Source organism: Pogona vitticeps, chromosome 3, assembly GCF_051106095.1.
Source record: "Pogona vitticeps strain Pit_001003342236 chromosome 3, PviZW2.1, whole genome shotgun sequence".
NCBI classification, from domain to species: domain Eukaryota; kingdom Metazoa; phylum Chordata; class Lepidosauria; order Squamata; family Agamidae; genus Pogona; species Pogona vitticeps.
In genome coordinates, this window is record NC_135785.1 from 144,286,700 (window position 1) to 144,302,800 (window position 16,101).

General features: G+C 39.3%; 1 protein-coding gene across 11 annotated transcripts in view; it reads left to right on the forward strand.

The window, feature by feature from the left end:
* LMO7 (LIM domain 7) overlaps positions 1-16,101 on the forward strand; it is a 163,417-nt gene that overhangs the window by 44,911 nt on the left and 102,405 nt on the right. For all 11 annotated transcript variants that reach the window (XM_020783502.3, XM_020783503.3, XM_020783504.3 and 8 more), the window contains exon 3: positions 11,942-12,012. In XM_020783502.3, the coding sequence (XP_020639161.3) occupies positions 11,942-12,012 (71 nt within the window). The remainder of the gene's footprint in view (positions 1-11,941; positions 12,013-16,101) is intronic.

Genomic DNA, 16,101 nt, shown 5'->3' on the forward strand with positions numbered 1-16,101 from the left:
CCTTCCAGATGCATGGCTGGCAAAACTGTGCTTTCAGTTATAAGGCAATCTCCTTGTGCCTGTCAGCATTATGCCATGTTCTCTTGCACATCGGTCCTCTCTCTAGGCTAACAGAAGATGGTGATAAGTGACTCTTTGCTAACTGCTTCCCTGAACTGCACAATAGTTTCCAGCAGAAACTTCTAGAAGCTAGATATATGGGAGGCATTTATAGATGAGGCAGTCTGTATTCTGCTATTGACCGCCTAGAGTGGTCGAAATGACCAGATAGGCGGGGTATAAATAGAATTAAATAAATAAATAAATAAATAAATAAATCAGAAAAGACTTCCAGAGCATTGATTCTGAACTTTGATGTTGGTGGACTATAAACCCCATAATTCCTAACCATTATGCACAGTGATCATGGATGGTCTTCTAAAAGATCACCTGATGCTTGAACAGAGAGGTTCCGGGCATAGGTATACTCCTAAAACAGCCGAGCAGAGTCCAGGTAACCCAGCCAGGCAGCACCACTTACCCTTTTCCCAAGTCTGTTCTAATGAGCATTTAAATGAGAAAAAACAAAGCTAGAAATCATGAGTTTTGGAGTCTGCCAAGACAAACAAAACTCAGGCTAGTAATGGACTCAAGTAGCGTCTCTGTGGCCTGTCATTTAATACTAGCAGATTTGCTGTTCAAGAGACCAGACTTAGGATTTTAAGAATTATTGTTTTATTAGAAAAAATAAAAATTTTAGAGATATTCAGTTTGTTGCAAAAGCATAGCATCAAGTACATTTCCATAGATCATAGCAGTTAGAATCTTAGCAAATTCCAGCTACAAAAATAAAATAAGAAACTCTAAAAATAGCTTAGAAGGTAGGCTAGGCATAGCCCCCCTTTTTCTAATCTTACTCTGAACTACATCCTAGCTTAACAGTAAAAACTAGCATTTGGAACTCAAAACTCCATCCTAAAATCAATACTAAAAATCAGGCTGTCTACCTGGCTCCATTCTCCATTTTTCTTCCCTGCTGGGACCACCCTTCTTCTTCACTCTTCTGTGATGTTAACCAATCAGCGCAAAGGGCTGTCTCTTCACACTCCACTTCCATTTCCCACGGGATGTACAGGTGTTGTTGTCCCTCGTCCTGATGTTGCTTCTTGGCTCCTTATCGTCTCTGGCCAAGGCAGTTTCATGGAAAATTCCAGCTAGCTCGAGGAGAAACAGCTTCTCGAAGCATCCAGTCATGCTAACACAGACCAATATGGATTCCTTCTACAAATCCCAATATGGATTCCATGACTACAAATCCCATTCATAAATCACATTTTAGCCCTAATAACCTATACCATGACAATAGGAGTTGTAGAGTGATGTCGGGAGCCCAAATATGGCAGTAATTTTTCTAGGCCTTGAAGCTGTTCTGATTCTTCTTTTTGTATTATGTCTCTAAACCAGCGGTATTCATGCCATGACTCCTAATGGCTGATGCAGCAAGCACTGTTGTTTGAGGGTTGAATGGTTGTTGAGAGCTGGAAAATCTGGACCTTTTCCTCTAAAAAAGAGCAGCTGACTGAAACTGTGTGAAGTAAATGTTTTGTGCAAAACTGAAGAAAGAAGGTACAGGTGTCTGTCTTTACCATGATCTCCAAAAAAAGAAGTACTTACAGGAGTTGCCTACAGAGACAGATGCACAAAGTAAAGCCCTTTATGGTTAACTTTGTAAATTGGTTCCTTCAACTCTGTAGGAGGTTTTATATGTAATAATAGCTCTTGCCTGTTTTTGGCTTGTTAATCCTATAGTTGGTATGTGGCTAATGTACATAGCAACTAGCAGAGTAGCAATTTGATCTTCTTGCTCCTGGAAACACACCCTAATAAGAGAAAAGAGTTAGTTCTGTCAGACCTGCTTAGTTTATCTCAGCAGTGCTTATAGTTGGGCGGAAGAACTTAAGGCATTTCTGTTGTTTATCCTCGTGCAGGGAGGAGAAGATGCATGTTGCACCCAGGTAGATTTAAATTGAGTGAAATTTGCCATCTGTGGCTTAAACTTTCATGTGAGCAATGAAACAAAGTGGCAAAGTCTTTCGTGGTGACAGTCACAGATTTTATTTATTTATTTTTACTTCAGCTTAGTCTAGAAACATCTAGTTGTTTGTTTTATTTCAACATAAGAACAGAAATACTGCTAAGGAAAATTGAATGTTTGCCAACAGCCAATTTGTCCCGTAGTTCTTAGCTACAAATTGCTGTCGTTTTGCTGCTTTTTAACAATCCTTCTTGAATGTATGTTGAGAGAGAATTTGGTTGGAACAAGATGTAATTTGAGCATATTTCAAATTAAATGCTCCAGATTCCCCTTTCCTGTCTGATTTGGTCTTGATTTACATCTGCCCTCCCTTTTGCTGGATGTAATTACTTTAACATATTTGCCAGAGGCAGCTTCTTTGATCTCTTGCCAGGGAAGGAGCCAGATTTTGGCTCTGAATCTGATGATCGGGCACCATGTGCCTTTCATTAGGCTCTGTTGGGCAATACTAGCTATGTTCCCTTTGCCCTGTAATTCACAACAGTTTCCAGCAGTGGAAAGAAGTGGAAGCTTAGACTTATGGGAGATTCTGATGACATTTACTCCCTTAACATACATTCTCTAATTTTTAAAAAAACAAACCCGAAATAGTACTCTAGCAACAGTAAACTTAAAATAGTTTTTAAAAACTATTAACTAAACTAAAATAGCAGACTTAGCTATTTCTATACATGGATCCCAGATGTTTTTTATATATGTTTACATTCCTGATAAGTAAGGATTATCTGGCACATTATAATCCAGAACACATTGTTTCTCATCAGTGCATCAATATACATATGATTATGTGCTAGGTATATCCAGATATGTTTGTAACTGTACTGTATTTGTTCTGCAATATATAAAGATGCCATAGTGAATGCCTAAAATACATCCTTGCCCATTTTAGCCACTGAGATGCCTTCGTTTAATATTTTAAAATAGCTGATATCTTTTCAAAAATGCCACAGACTCAAGCTTTAGCTTGGGAAGGATAGAAGTTCCAGGGTGTTCCATCTCAGTCTTAGTGGCAAGGATTGCTAGAAAATGCGTTTGACATTTAAGTACTGCACATTATGGCCATCTGCTTCTGAAGCCATTCTATATAGACATGATACAGAAGGACACTTAGTGAGTGGGAGGCAGGAAAAAAGAAGACAGTTCTTGCTTCAAGATATAGTTACTGCAAGAAGAAGATGAAAAGTTGAGTTTAAAGCTACTTCCTAACTTTGACAATGTTTAGATCAACAAGAAAACATTAAAAAGCAGTTGTTTAAATCTGGGTTTTCTGTGTGCAGTTTTTGCATCTGTTCTAAAAATGTCTGGTCTTTTTGTGCCTCTAAATGCAGCCCCTTTAGAGAGAGGATGTGTTCATTTTGCCTTAAGCCTCACTCTTTTATTTATAAAAACAGTAAGTGTAATGACCTTCAATGATGGAGAAACTAGTAAAGCTATTAAAATATACACAGAAGTACTCCGAAGGGTATGCTTTTGACAGAAAATTGCTGAAGACTATAATTTAAGTTCCAAATCCATTCTAAATTACATGTGCTCTCTCCACATGTTATTTCCTCCTTGCTTTCTTCACAATGATAGGCTACTAGAGATCTTTACATAAGCCCGCAAGGACAAAATTCTACAATCAAAAACTTGTTGCTGCTTCCACATGTTCATAAAGAAAGTGAAGCACCTTCACCAAGGGAAAAAGAACAAAATGGGATAAGAACATCAAGGGCCAATTGACTATAAGCATCTTATCACCACCGCCACCCCTGGCCCTCTTTACAAGGCCTTCCTTAACATATCTCTGTGGTTTAATTTTTTTTTTATACCAAGACTAAAGGTGTGCACTTACTGTAGGTGGTCTCTTTCTTTTAGGTTAAATCTTGGGGCAACTGTGGGATAGGAGCTGGAATTGTTATACAAATTCTGCAGAGGAAGAGAATAATGGAGACTTTCTCCCTAATGTTGTGGCCTGGAGAATTCTCTCCCAGGGCTCACTTTATTATGTGCCATCAAGTCTCTACCACCTTATGGCAATGGTAGGAAATTTTTTGTTGTTGTTTAGTCATTAAGTTGTGTCTGACTCTTTGTGACCCCATGGACCAGAGCACGCCAGGCGCTCCTGTCTTCCACTGCCTCCTGGAGTTGGTTAAATTCATGTTGGTAGTTTTGATGACACTGCCCATCCATCTCATCCTCTGTTGTGCCCTTCTCCTCTTGCCTTCAACTTTCCCAACATCAGGGTCTCTTCCAGGGAGTGCTCATGAGATGGCCAAAGTATTGGAGCCTCAGCTTCAGGATCTGCCCTTTCAGTGAGCACTCAGGGTTGATTTCTTTCAGAATGGATAAGTTTCTTCTTTTTGCAGTTCAGGCGACTCTCAAGAGTCTCCTTCAGCACCACAATTCAAAAGCATCAATTCTTCAGTGGTCAGCCTTCTTTATGGTCCAACTCTCACTTCCATACATCACTGCTGGAAAAACCATAGGTTTGACTATGTGGACCTTAGTCGGCAAGGTGATGTTTCTGCTTTTTAAGATGCTGTCAGGGTTTGTCATTGCTTTCCTCCCAAGAAGCAGGCGTCTTTTAATTTTGTGGCTGTTGTCACCATCTGCAGTGATCATGGAGCCCAAGAATGTAAAATCTGTCACTGCCTCCATTTCTTCCCCTTCTATTTGCCAGGAGGTGATGGGACCAGTGGCCATGATCTTAGTTGTGTTTTTTTTTTTTTTTTTGCACTCTCCTCTTTCACCCTCATTAAGAGGTTCTTTAATACCTCCTCACTTTCTGCCATCAGAGTGGTATTGTCTGCATATCTGAGGTTGTTGATATTTTTTACGGCAATCTTAATTCCAGTTTGGGATTCATATAGTCCAGCCTTCCGCATGTTGTATTCTGCATATTAGTTAAATAAGCTGGGGGACAAGACAATATACAACCTTGTTGTACTCCTTTCCCAATTTTGAATCAATCTGTTGTTCCATATCCAGTTCTAACTGTTGCTTTAAAAATGTGCTAATGCTCAAATATCTCATTATACTACCACAGGACTTCCTCACATCATTTCTACTTCTTTTTGCTCCATATGCAATATGTGCTTTTCAGAAGTTTCCACTGACACTTTCTGTTTTCTTTCTGTGCTTCAGAAACCAAAGTATGTTCTGTTTTCGGTATTCTCTTACTATCTTACTTATTCAATATTACAGTGAGATATTTTAGAGGTGGTTTTGCCAGTGGCTCCCCCCTCAGCTGTTTCTGTGACCAAATGGGGATTCAAACCGAGGTTTTCTGAACTCTAGTACCTCACTTGATCCAGTGCACCACACTGGATCACTGTTAAGGACTTATAACATTGCGAGTGTGACGTGATCTTGCTTAAAGCACAGTACATAGTTTAATGCAACAGAAGATAGAAAATATCTGTCGCTATCTTTGAGCAATACTGGAAACAGAAAGAAACTCATGGATGTTTCTGAAATAACGAAGAACAATTTTAGTGCTACCAGAACTTGATGTTTAAATATCTATTATGTCCATGAGAAATGTATACTACTTCCTAGCACAAGCCTTTAGGTAATAGAAAATGAATGCTTCAGGTTGCTGTTTGTGTTTCACTCAGGAGAACATCAGGACACTTCCCCTGTTTCTGTGTTGCATTTCTCTTTCTTGATGCTGCAGTTGGTAGTGTCAGGCCAAGCATGGTAGCTGCTACACTAACATCTCTGCCGTGTTTACATATGAAATGGGGACTGGGAGTATATTTCTAAGCTTTACATCAAAAGGAGGGGATAAGTGTGTGAGAGAAGTAGAGCCCTCTCCTGACTTCTCTCTGGAAGGTGAACCAGTATGAAGACAAATATTAGGTTTATAAGGAAGAGTCTTTTAACATTTTCTGTTACTTGAAATCCTAATGTTATGCTAGGACTAGAAAGCAAGATCTAAACTGAATAATAAATAACACAAAGACATGTACTGGAGCATGAAAAAAAAAGATCCCTAAAATGACAGCACAAGTAACCATCACGTATGAAATACATGCAACTGGCTTTTTAAAAAGGCAGATATAAGCTAATGGCATCATTTTAGGTAATCTTTTTATTGCTAGATATGAATGAGATCCTTACAAGTCAGACCCATCTTGGTAAGTATGTTTGTTTTAGGCATGCCATGAGAAACAAATTTTTTTTGCATATTAAATATTTCATGTGAAATTTCCAGTAAAGCAACACCTCATTATGCAAGGCATTCAGTAAACACCCTGTAAGGACAAGGAAATGTAGCCAGCAATGCCAAATCTGTAAACACAATAGATGAGTGTTATATGTTACAAAATACATTATTTCCATAAGATGTCTCTCATCAGTAGGAACATGATGGCTACTCTGGAATGTAAGCATGGATGCATGGTAGTATCTGTATTGATTTAAAAGTGACTGCTGTTGTAGAGGAGGTTCCTGTTGGGCAGTTCCAAATAGTTTTTTCTAAAGATTTATTTGTTGTTACTTTGTTTGGCACTTGCTTCATTGTCCATTACTGTTTTAGCTTTAATGTGCTGAGAGACTTCTGCCAAGTTTGCATGTCAAGGCCATTAGACTAGGGCCAGGTCTGGAGGTCAGTTACGTTTATTATTTGAACTAATAGCATGCCACGCAATCTCTGTGGGGAAGGAATATTTTTTTTCTCCCTTGATGCTTGCAATAAGTGGCCTGCATTTGTCTAAGTGTTGCCCTTGCATACATTTTCATGCTACAAATAAGCATTCCTGGCTGTTTAAAGGATATTGTGCTCTGGTACATATACTTCTGCTAACCATCTTCCTGGGCATGGATCCTCAGCATCGTAGTGCAATATCAGCTGCTCCTTTGTTGCTTCAAAGTATTGCTTCTCTTCCAGTAATAGCTAAATGTTAATTATCATGAGGGTATATAGCCTATAGAATCAGCAGCACTGTGTTGGGCCATGCCATAAAACAGTTTTTGTGCAATGTTGTTCCATAGCTGGAATATGCTAATTAAACTTTCACCTCCCCCCTTCCTTTTGCCTCCTCTTCATCCCTCCCCTCTTTTCATCCATCCGTTCTAGCATTAGTTGGTGCCATCTTTTTTTTAAGGGTTATTGCTATTGGTTTTAATATTTCTATTTTTATTTTTGTTTTCTAATTTATGAGTTGTAATCCACCCAGAGTAATGCCGTGACACTCATGGGAGTGGGATACAAATTGAATACATAAAGGAATAAACAGGAGAATCTATGAATAGAGCATACCTGAATCTCTGTCTCTTTCAGAACAATATTAGATGGGCACAACTCAAAGGATAACTTTTCTTAATCACCATTTTATGGCCTTTAGACAGCCGTGTAAATTGATGCATTTTGCATTGAGTGTACCAGATCTGTTACCTGTCACTCTCTGCTGATCTGGCCTAGCTATGTATGCCGGAACTGCAGAGAGTGGTAGGCAACTGATACGTAGGCAACAAATGTAAAACATTTGAGTGCTGTTCCAAATGGATTTACTAGATGGCATTGGAGGGCGTGGGACGGCATAGCCAGGTTCAAAAAAATGGGAGGTGAGACATGTTTGCAGCATGGATAGGTTCTGTTGTTCCCTGTTGCTGTTTAAAAGCAAGTAAGCAGGCACAGTTTCTTTGTACGTAGATAGAATTCTCCATCCCTGACATCTTCAGTTTAGCATTCTGCCCTGTTTGTCAACAAGAAGGTCTAAGGGGTAGAGTGTGGTGAGGTGGTTGTGAGTGTAAACTGGAGTTTTGTATTGCAACCTGTAAGCCACTTTAAAAGTTGCTGGATTGAAAGATGAGATCTAAATCTTCAGAACAAATAAACAGAAAGAATATGGTAGCTAGTAACTAGGAAAGGCCTTTGCTTCACTCCTTGGAGAGTTCCTTTCAATCAAATCAGACCTTGCTTGGATAGATGGCAAACAACCTGACCTAATGTGAACAGCTTCCTATATCCTAAATGACTACCTTATCTGAAGCTACTTGCTCCTGTCAGGTTTGCCTGAGCGAATTAAACAAAATAATCTTGAATAAGAACATCTCACCCCTTTTAAAAATTGCTCCATTTAAAAAATTGCTTTGATGTGTATCCTGCTCTTCCTCATAAGAGTCATATTTATATCCTAAGCTTAATTCTTATGTTCTTGCCACCCTGGAACAACTCAGCTTGAGGCTTGAAGCATGGCTCCTGGAAAGATCACTAAAGTCCACTTCAATGGATTTGGGAAGCAACATGAAATTTGAACAAGAATTTGAGAAATGGTTTCTTAATTGAAAAAGCAAGGCATAACCCTAGATGGGTGTGAGCCCTGGCAAAAAAAAAAAATGTGGTAAGCATTTAAACAAATAGTTTTATTTCTTCAGACATTTCCTTTATTGGTTGTGGTGGATGTGCTTTTTTCTTTCTGTCCATACACCCCCCACCACCACCACCCAAACATCAGTTAAGCTCGCCATGTAAAAGGCACCACACCTCAGTTAATAAGTTGGTGAATGGCCCTTCTGCTCTATTATCAGGTTATGAATCATAACACGTAGCAGTGGATTTTTTAAAATCATAATGATATCCTATGTGATTAGTTTAGCAGAACAGGTTATAAACAAGAAACTGTCATTAAGCAGAGCAATGGAACAAAAAGAAATCCCCGAATCTCATCAAATACTATATGAACTTTTCTGGAGTTCTAAATTGAGCACCTTATAGCACTAATTTAACCAATAGTTTCAAAACTTTTTTTTTGCTATATTAGGCTGAGCCATAGTTTAGCACAGGCTTGTACAGCTTGGTATCATCCAGATGTTTCGGCTACAACTTGCAGAATTCCTAATCATTAACCATGGCAGCTTGGCTTCATCGGGGGTAAAACTCAAAACAGCTGGAAGCTATCAGACTGGAGAAGACTGGTTTAGTGAGATGTCTGAAAATGGTCTCTATCTTCCATCTAGTACTATTCATTGAACTGGAATATGCGTTCAGAAATCAGTCTCTTAACTATGCAATGGACAATGGACTGTGAACTTGACATCCATTCCTAGTATGGAATTCTAATGCTACAAATTACTTATGATTTATTTAGACTCAGTCAGTGGGGAATACCTGGTATAGAATGTTCTTTTGCAAGACCATCTGTATCCAATTTTTAGTATGAATCTAGGCACTGGTGGTATGAAATTAATTGGTTCTCAACCAGTTGTTTTTAAAGTTCTGTACTTATTAAGGCAGATACATGTTTACATTAAAATGCATTTTTATGGGGTAAAGTTATTGCTTCTCAGAAAATAGAGGCTTCCTCCCACCCCACCCAATTGACCTATTTTTCATACATATACACATACATACATATTCATGCTAACTTTAATATCTGAAAGGTCAAAGAAGAAAATGTTTAACAAGGGCTACAACACATATAAGGTGACCTGTGCCTCTCTCCCCTCCCCAGAAAACACTCCCCTTGGGGATCTTGGCCCACAGGATGGGAAACACTCATCTAATGTATGACAATTCAGCCTTTGTGATCTGTTGAGAGGAGAGGAGAACACTCAATTGCTTTAGGATTCATTTTCATCAGATTCAAGAATCCTTAGTCCTTACAGTCTTTATAAAGAAGATGCACAAAGAATTGGATGTTATCATCAGTGCATAGTAGATAGTATGGCTGAGTATCTTTTCTTAAAATGAAGAGAACCTTCATTCAGATTCTCCTTGTGTATCAGTGCCTCCTTGTTGCCACTGTGCAGCATTTGGTTCTTTAGATAAGTTGTAAGCATCTTATAGAAGAATTTATGAGTGCCTTCACTCTCAGAGAGTCTATGTTCATATAGCTGAGAGGAGTGCCATTCTAAAAGAATGGCTGGTTCTGAAAATGGCAGTTTTATGAGGGGGAGCAGTGTCTTCAATGATTTAAGTGTTGTTTTCTTCCACAAATATAATTAGAATACTGTATGTATTCTCAAAGGCTTTCACAGCCGGGATCCGATGGTTGTGGGTTTTCTGCGCTGTTTGGCCATGTTCTTAAGGTTTTTCTTCCTAATGCTTCACCAGTCTCTGTGGCCGGCATCTTCAGAGGACAGGAGTCAGAACTCTGTGCTCTGGTGCAGTTTGTTGGATTGTTGAGTATTTATAACTGGGATCAGCTTTTGTGCTTTTCAGGAGATTGGGTGATTATGGTGATCGGCATGTTTTTGTTGTGGGTGTATTGTTGTGCTAAGGGGGGAGAGATGATCTCTCACTGTGATTGATGGGTGTCGTTAGCTGGTCTTTTGTGTGCAGTGATCACTGGTCCTTGTGGCTAGGTATAGTTTGTTGACCTTTTGCAGGCTGTATTTTTCAGTGCTGGGAGCCAAGCTTTGTTGAGTTTTAAACTTTCTTCTTTTTTGTTGAAGCTGTGCTGGTGTTTGTGTATTTCAATAGCTTCTCTGTGCAGTCTAACATAATGATTGCTGGTGTTGTCTTCAGCATTTTGAAATAGCATTTTGAAATAGAATTTCATGTCCAGCTTGTTCTATGGCATGTTCAGCTACTGCTAATTTTTCCGGTTGTTTTAGTCTGCAGTGTCTCTCATGTTCTTTGATTCTGGTGTGAATGCTGCATTTTGTGGTTCCAATATATACCTGTCCACAACTTTAAGGTATCCAGTATGGTCCTGCAGTGGTAAGGGGGCCCCTTTTGTCCTTTGCTGACCGTAACATTTGTTGTATTTTTGTGGTGGGTCTGAATACTGTTTGTAGGTTGTGTTTCTTCAAAAGTTTCCCCATGTGGTCTGTGACCCCTTTGATGTATGGCAGAAATACTTTATTTGTGGGTGGCTGTTTTTCCTCTTCAGTTTGGTGTTGTTTTATTGGTTTGATGGCTGTTGTGATTTCATTCTTGGAATAGCCATTTGCCTGTAGGGCCCAACTCAGATGGTTGAGTTCTGTCCTGAGAAATTGAGCTTCACAGTTCGGATTTGCAAGGTCTACCATTGTTTTGATTATGCCTCTTTTTTGTCGCGGGTGGTGGTTGGAATTTTTATGTAGGTACCAGTCTGTGTGGGTGGGTTTTCTGTAGCCCTTGTGTCCCAATAGAATACTGTATGTTACTAATATTGCAGCAGATGCTCATCAGGACCACTTCTACTGTTGCTATTATATTGTGATGGTGGCAGTGTGCAACTTTTACTATTGTCACTTTTAATAATGGTACTGCTGTCATTTGCTTACACTTATACTGGCTTCAGTGAACTCAAGGCAGGGTATATTGCTCCCCGTCTCAGTTGCATCCTCACAGCAGCCCCATGATGATGGTGAGTTGGTTGAAGAGAAGGTATATGGTCCTATGTCAGTAAACGAGATTCACAGCTGAGTATGTGGTTGAACTGAGGGATCATACGTTCCAGTCCAACACTTTAACTGCTAAATCACACTTGTACTGGACTATTATTTTTAGAGTATTTGCTCTGTCTTTGTTCATAGGTAGTATCTTCTCCCACTGATTAGCATGGGAAAACAACCGGGAGTGATCCAGAACATGTTGTAGCCAGAATCCTTCCCCACTGATAGAGGGCTTGCCCTGAGGTCTTCTAAACTTTCATATGCCACCAGAGTATGTGGATGTTTAGGCTCAAGTTTAGAGACAAGGACAGGGGGTCATCACAGAAGGCACACCACAGTTTCAAGGAGATGTGCTTCTGATTTCCTTTGAGCACCCTTCCCTTTCCTAGCGCTAAGGCTGGGCAGGAGCTCAGAAGTTGTCCATGCTCACCAAAACAGTACAATTGAAATGTTTATGGTAATCCCGTTCCTGATGCAAAGATACACTGGTTGGATTCTTCTCTTCCCCACCCCCTCCATTTTCTATAAAAGTCAATGTGTATGTGCTTTCTTTTTTAGGCAGTTACTGGGAAAAGTTTTGGAAACAAGGATTTTCGTGCTGCTTTGGAAAATGGAGTCCTCCTTTGTGAGTAAGTACAGTGTGCAAGAAAAGTGTTTATTCTTTGAAAAGCCCTTACATTGCACAATATTGGAACAGTTTTACAGCAGATGATCTCTTGATCAAGGGAATAACTTAAAACAACTTTGTCCTCCTTATGCAGTAGCATTCTTTTTCCAGTAAATCTGTGATAAAAATACTCAGTGTGACATTAAAATATGTTTCTGATTAAACATTCTAAGATATATTATTTAAAATATATCTGTTTACTCTTGCATGCTTCCAATGTCTCATTGATGCAAAAAAATCTAGCAGGTGAGGCATTATCATCCAGAATTCAGCACCAGACGATCCTTCATCAGAGACAATCTCAGGATGATATGATGCCTTCTCTTCATATAGATACAGTCTGAAATACAATTTTCTTCCTCTCTATGAAAATAGTATATAGATTTTGGGGATTCATCCTGTCAGTTAGAAAGATTTTTTTTGTTTTAAAGGTATCAAGGATCTGACTGTAGTCACAGAGGATAGTAAATTTTATAATCTAGAATATAAATAAGCCACCAGCAATAACTCTGAAAGAGATAAAGTTCCTAGCACAGACTTTTAAAAAAAAGTTTAGCATTTTCCTTACATTTCTCATACATACATTGGAGAATGTGTGTATAATTTACTAAGAAAGCCCTATTTGCATAATCTGCTTGTGGGGAACTTTAGACTTTCAAGTTGTTTTGGCTTTAATTTCCCAGAAAGCTCAGGTGTCATACAGAGGATTATGGGAATTGTATGCCAGACCATCTGGAATTCCAAAGGTTCCTCTCCCTGGCATAACTGCTGCTGGCTGCTGTTATTTGGAGTGAACCATTTGGCTGGACTGCCATATGGTGCTGGTCATTTAAATGGATGAGGCAGGGGTTATAGCTGGATCAGTTGTTCACAGCATGATCCTGCTAGTTTAAACTAGCTCTGATTCATTCTTATAAGAGTCTATTAAAGGACTTTTCTGCTATGACGTATTGGTTAATTAATAGGGCCTGTTCAAAAGGCACCTTAGAGTGATGAGTAGTGAGGAGTTAATTTACTTTTCCCAGCTTGTAACACAGCATTATCTGGTTTATTGGATAGTGTTTGCTTAGGCATTTTATGTGCAAAGGAGTAGTACATGGGTGAAGCTTTCTTGATAGTCGCCTAGCTTTCTGATGCAGTATATTTTTATGTCAGTGATTTTCTAGGCATGTTTCCCCCCCCCCCCCCCCAAAATAAAATCCTGGTGTTTCTCAGAGATTCATTCCAATGACAAAACAGGAAAAGCTTCATACATTTCTTTGAAAAGAGCTCTTTCCATCACCAATCTTCTCCAGTTTCAAAATGTGCTGAGGGCATTCTGGGTTCACATGGAAGAGTAGTGACATCTGCAAAAGCTGTGGCCAGCATTTTGCACAACATGCAAACATATTCCCAAGAACGTTTTGCAGTGCCAGTGGCTTCTTAAAGACAGATGACCGCTGAAGAATTGATGCTTTTGAATTGTGGTGCTGGAGGAGACTCTTGAGAGTCCTCTGGACTGCAAGGAGAACAAACCTATCCATTCTGATGGAAATCAACTCAGAGTGCCCACTGGAAGGACAGATCCTGAAGCTGAGGCTCCAATACTTTGGCCATCTCATGAGAAGACTCCCTGGAAAAGACCCTGATGTTAGGAAAGTGTGAAGGAAAGAGGAGGACAGAGAATGAGATGGTTGGACAGTGTCTGCGAAGCAACCAACATGAATTTGACCCAACTTTGGGAGGCAGTGGAAGACAGGAGGGCCTGGTGTGCTCTGGTCCATGGGATCACGAAAAGTCGGACGTGACTAAACGACTAAACAACAACAATTTTTGTATTATTGGTTGCACAAATGAATAGATGCTGGGCATGCCATATTTTATTTGTATGGTAGTCATGCACAGCACTGTTAGAGAATGACATATAATGTGTCTGTTACAAAACTTCATTTCATATTTAGACTAGGTAATGCATATTCATTTATGGGAAATCCCACAGACAGCAGCCACATACAGGGGTACATCCCAGCTGCTGACGAAAATAAAGAAAGCATAGAGTATATGAAGAAATAAAGACTATTACAAAACATATGAAGAAGATACTTTTTAACATTTCTCAATGGGGGATTATAATGCTATGCTAGGGACAATCTCAATGTGATGTTGGCAGAGATTTTTCTGGAAAAGACAGACTGTGAACACAAGCATGAACATGAAGAATGAATGATACATTTTTGTGAAGAAGAAATTCACATGAAGATTGTCAGAGAGAGAGAGAGAGAGAGAGAGAGAGGCTAGAAACATGAAGATTCCTGCAAAATGACATTAATGACATTACTGTAAGGAACCAAAGAAATTATGGTGTTGGCACAGCCCCTGCTTGTGTTATAAGATCGGTGAACATATGTGTAAAGGCTGTTCTTCGTTCTGGGACTGTGGTCAACCGTCAGTATCGAGGTAGCCAGACCAGCCAGCCTGCCACTGTAAAACTGGTGCTGTTGAACACCAGGTCTGTATCCAATAAGTTCCAGTTGATTTATGATCTTATACTGGAGAAGGACGCAGACCTGGCATGCATAACCGAAACATGGATAGGCAGAGAGGGGGGTCCTCCCCTAGCACTTGCCTGTCCACCCAGTTATGCTGTCCAGCACCAGGGTAGACTTGAGGGACGGGGGGGGGGAGTAGCCATTATATACAAAAACATCTTAGATGTTACTAGGTGCTCCTTGGTGGTAAAGCCGGGTCTGGAAACCCTCCATGTGTTGATAAGGGCTAGGAAAGTTATTGGGATCTTGCTGGGTTACCGTGCTCTCTGCGGTCCAACCATTTGCCTACTGGAGCTGGCGGACTTTGTCTCCGTGGCATTGTTGGGATCCGCAGAGCTGCTGGTTCTTGGTGATTTCAACGTTCATGTGGAGGCACAGGTCTCTGGGCCGCTCTTGAGTTCTTGGAAATCTGAAATTAGAGTAATAACCACAGAATAAACAGAACAGAGATGGCCTGGAGCAGCTTCCTTAATACAGAGAATGTATTAATGCTACAAAAACATATCATTTCTTTGAGAATGTGCAGTGTATGGTGCTATGTATCCTTTCAGTTCGGGTATGTGGCATGGAATTCTGGATTTTAAAACAAGCTATTATAACAAAAATAAAAGCAGTTGAAATGTGGATTTATCACAGATTGCTAAGTATTGCTTGGACTGAGAAAGTAATCCACAAATAAGTATTAAAACAAAATGACTAAAGACAAAAGTATCATAATAAAATAAAATGCAGTAAGCTAGAATGGATACTTAGGATGAAACAAAAGATGGGTTATTTAAGCTGTTAATTCACAGTAAAATAAGTTGAAGAAATGCAAGAAGGGGATGAGCTTATTGACTAAAGAATCTGGGAGACTGGTTTGAAAGTCACATAGCATTGTTATTTAGAACTTCTGCATCCGAAATCAAAACAGCTAAAACATTCTCCAGTAGGAAAATGATAAGACTGTACAAACATCCTGAATTTAGATTCCTCTATATGTGTCCATGCGTAACTCTCTCTCTCTCTGTATACATGTGCAACTTTTTTTAACTTTTTAAAATTAATTTTCCAATCTATCTGCATTGTTAGTGCTTATCAGACACCATGTTACATACTTGCTTGCAATTATTTGTTTTTTACATCTCAGTGTCTTCTCGATTATCCCCCCAAATTCCGACCTTCTTTCAAACCATTCATATACAGATTTTAGTATATAGTATAGCTACTATCATAATATTACTCTCATATTATATAAAGTTCTCAAGATCTTCTAATAACATTCGTATTGAAAGTGGTTCCAGATCCATGACCCAGCTTTATATCTAGTTTAGTCTGCCTAAAATAAAAAGTCACCATATTACATCTTTACCCTGATTCGGGCTCCCTTATTTCAATTTAGTTCTCCTTTTAATATATAGAATATACCCTTTTACAGATCCAAATGATAAATATAAACATGTTTCCAATATTAAGGGGCCCTTCCTTGTTTTCCCTTTTTTCATCTTTCTAGGTAATTCCCTCTCTGGTTCCTCTTTTTTCAT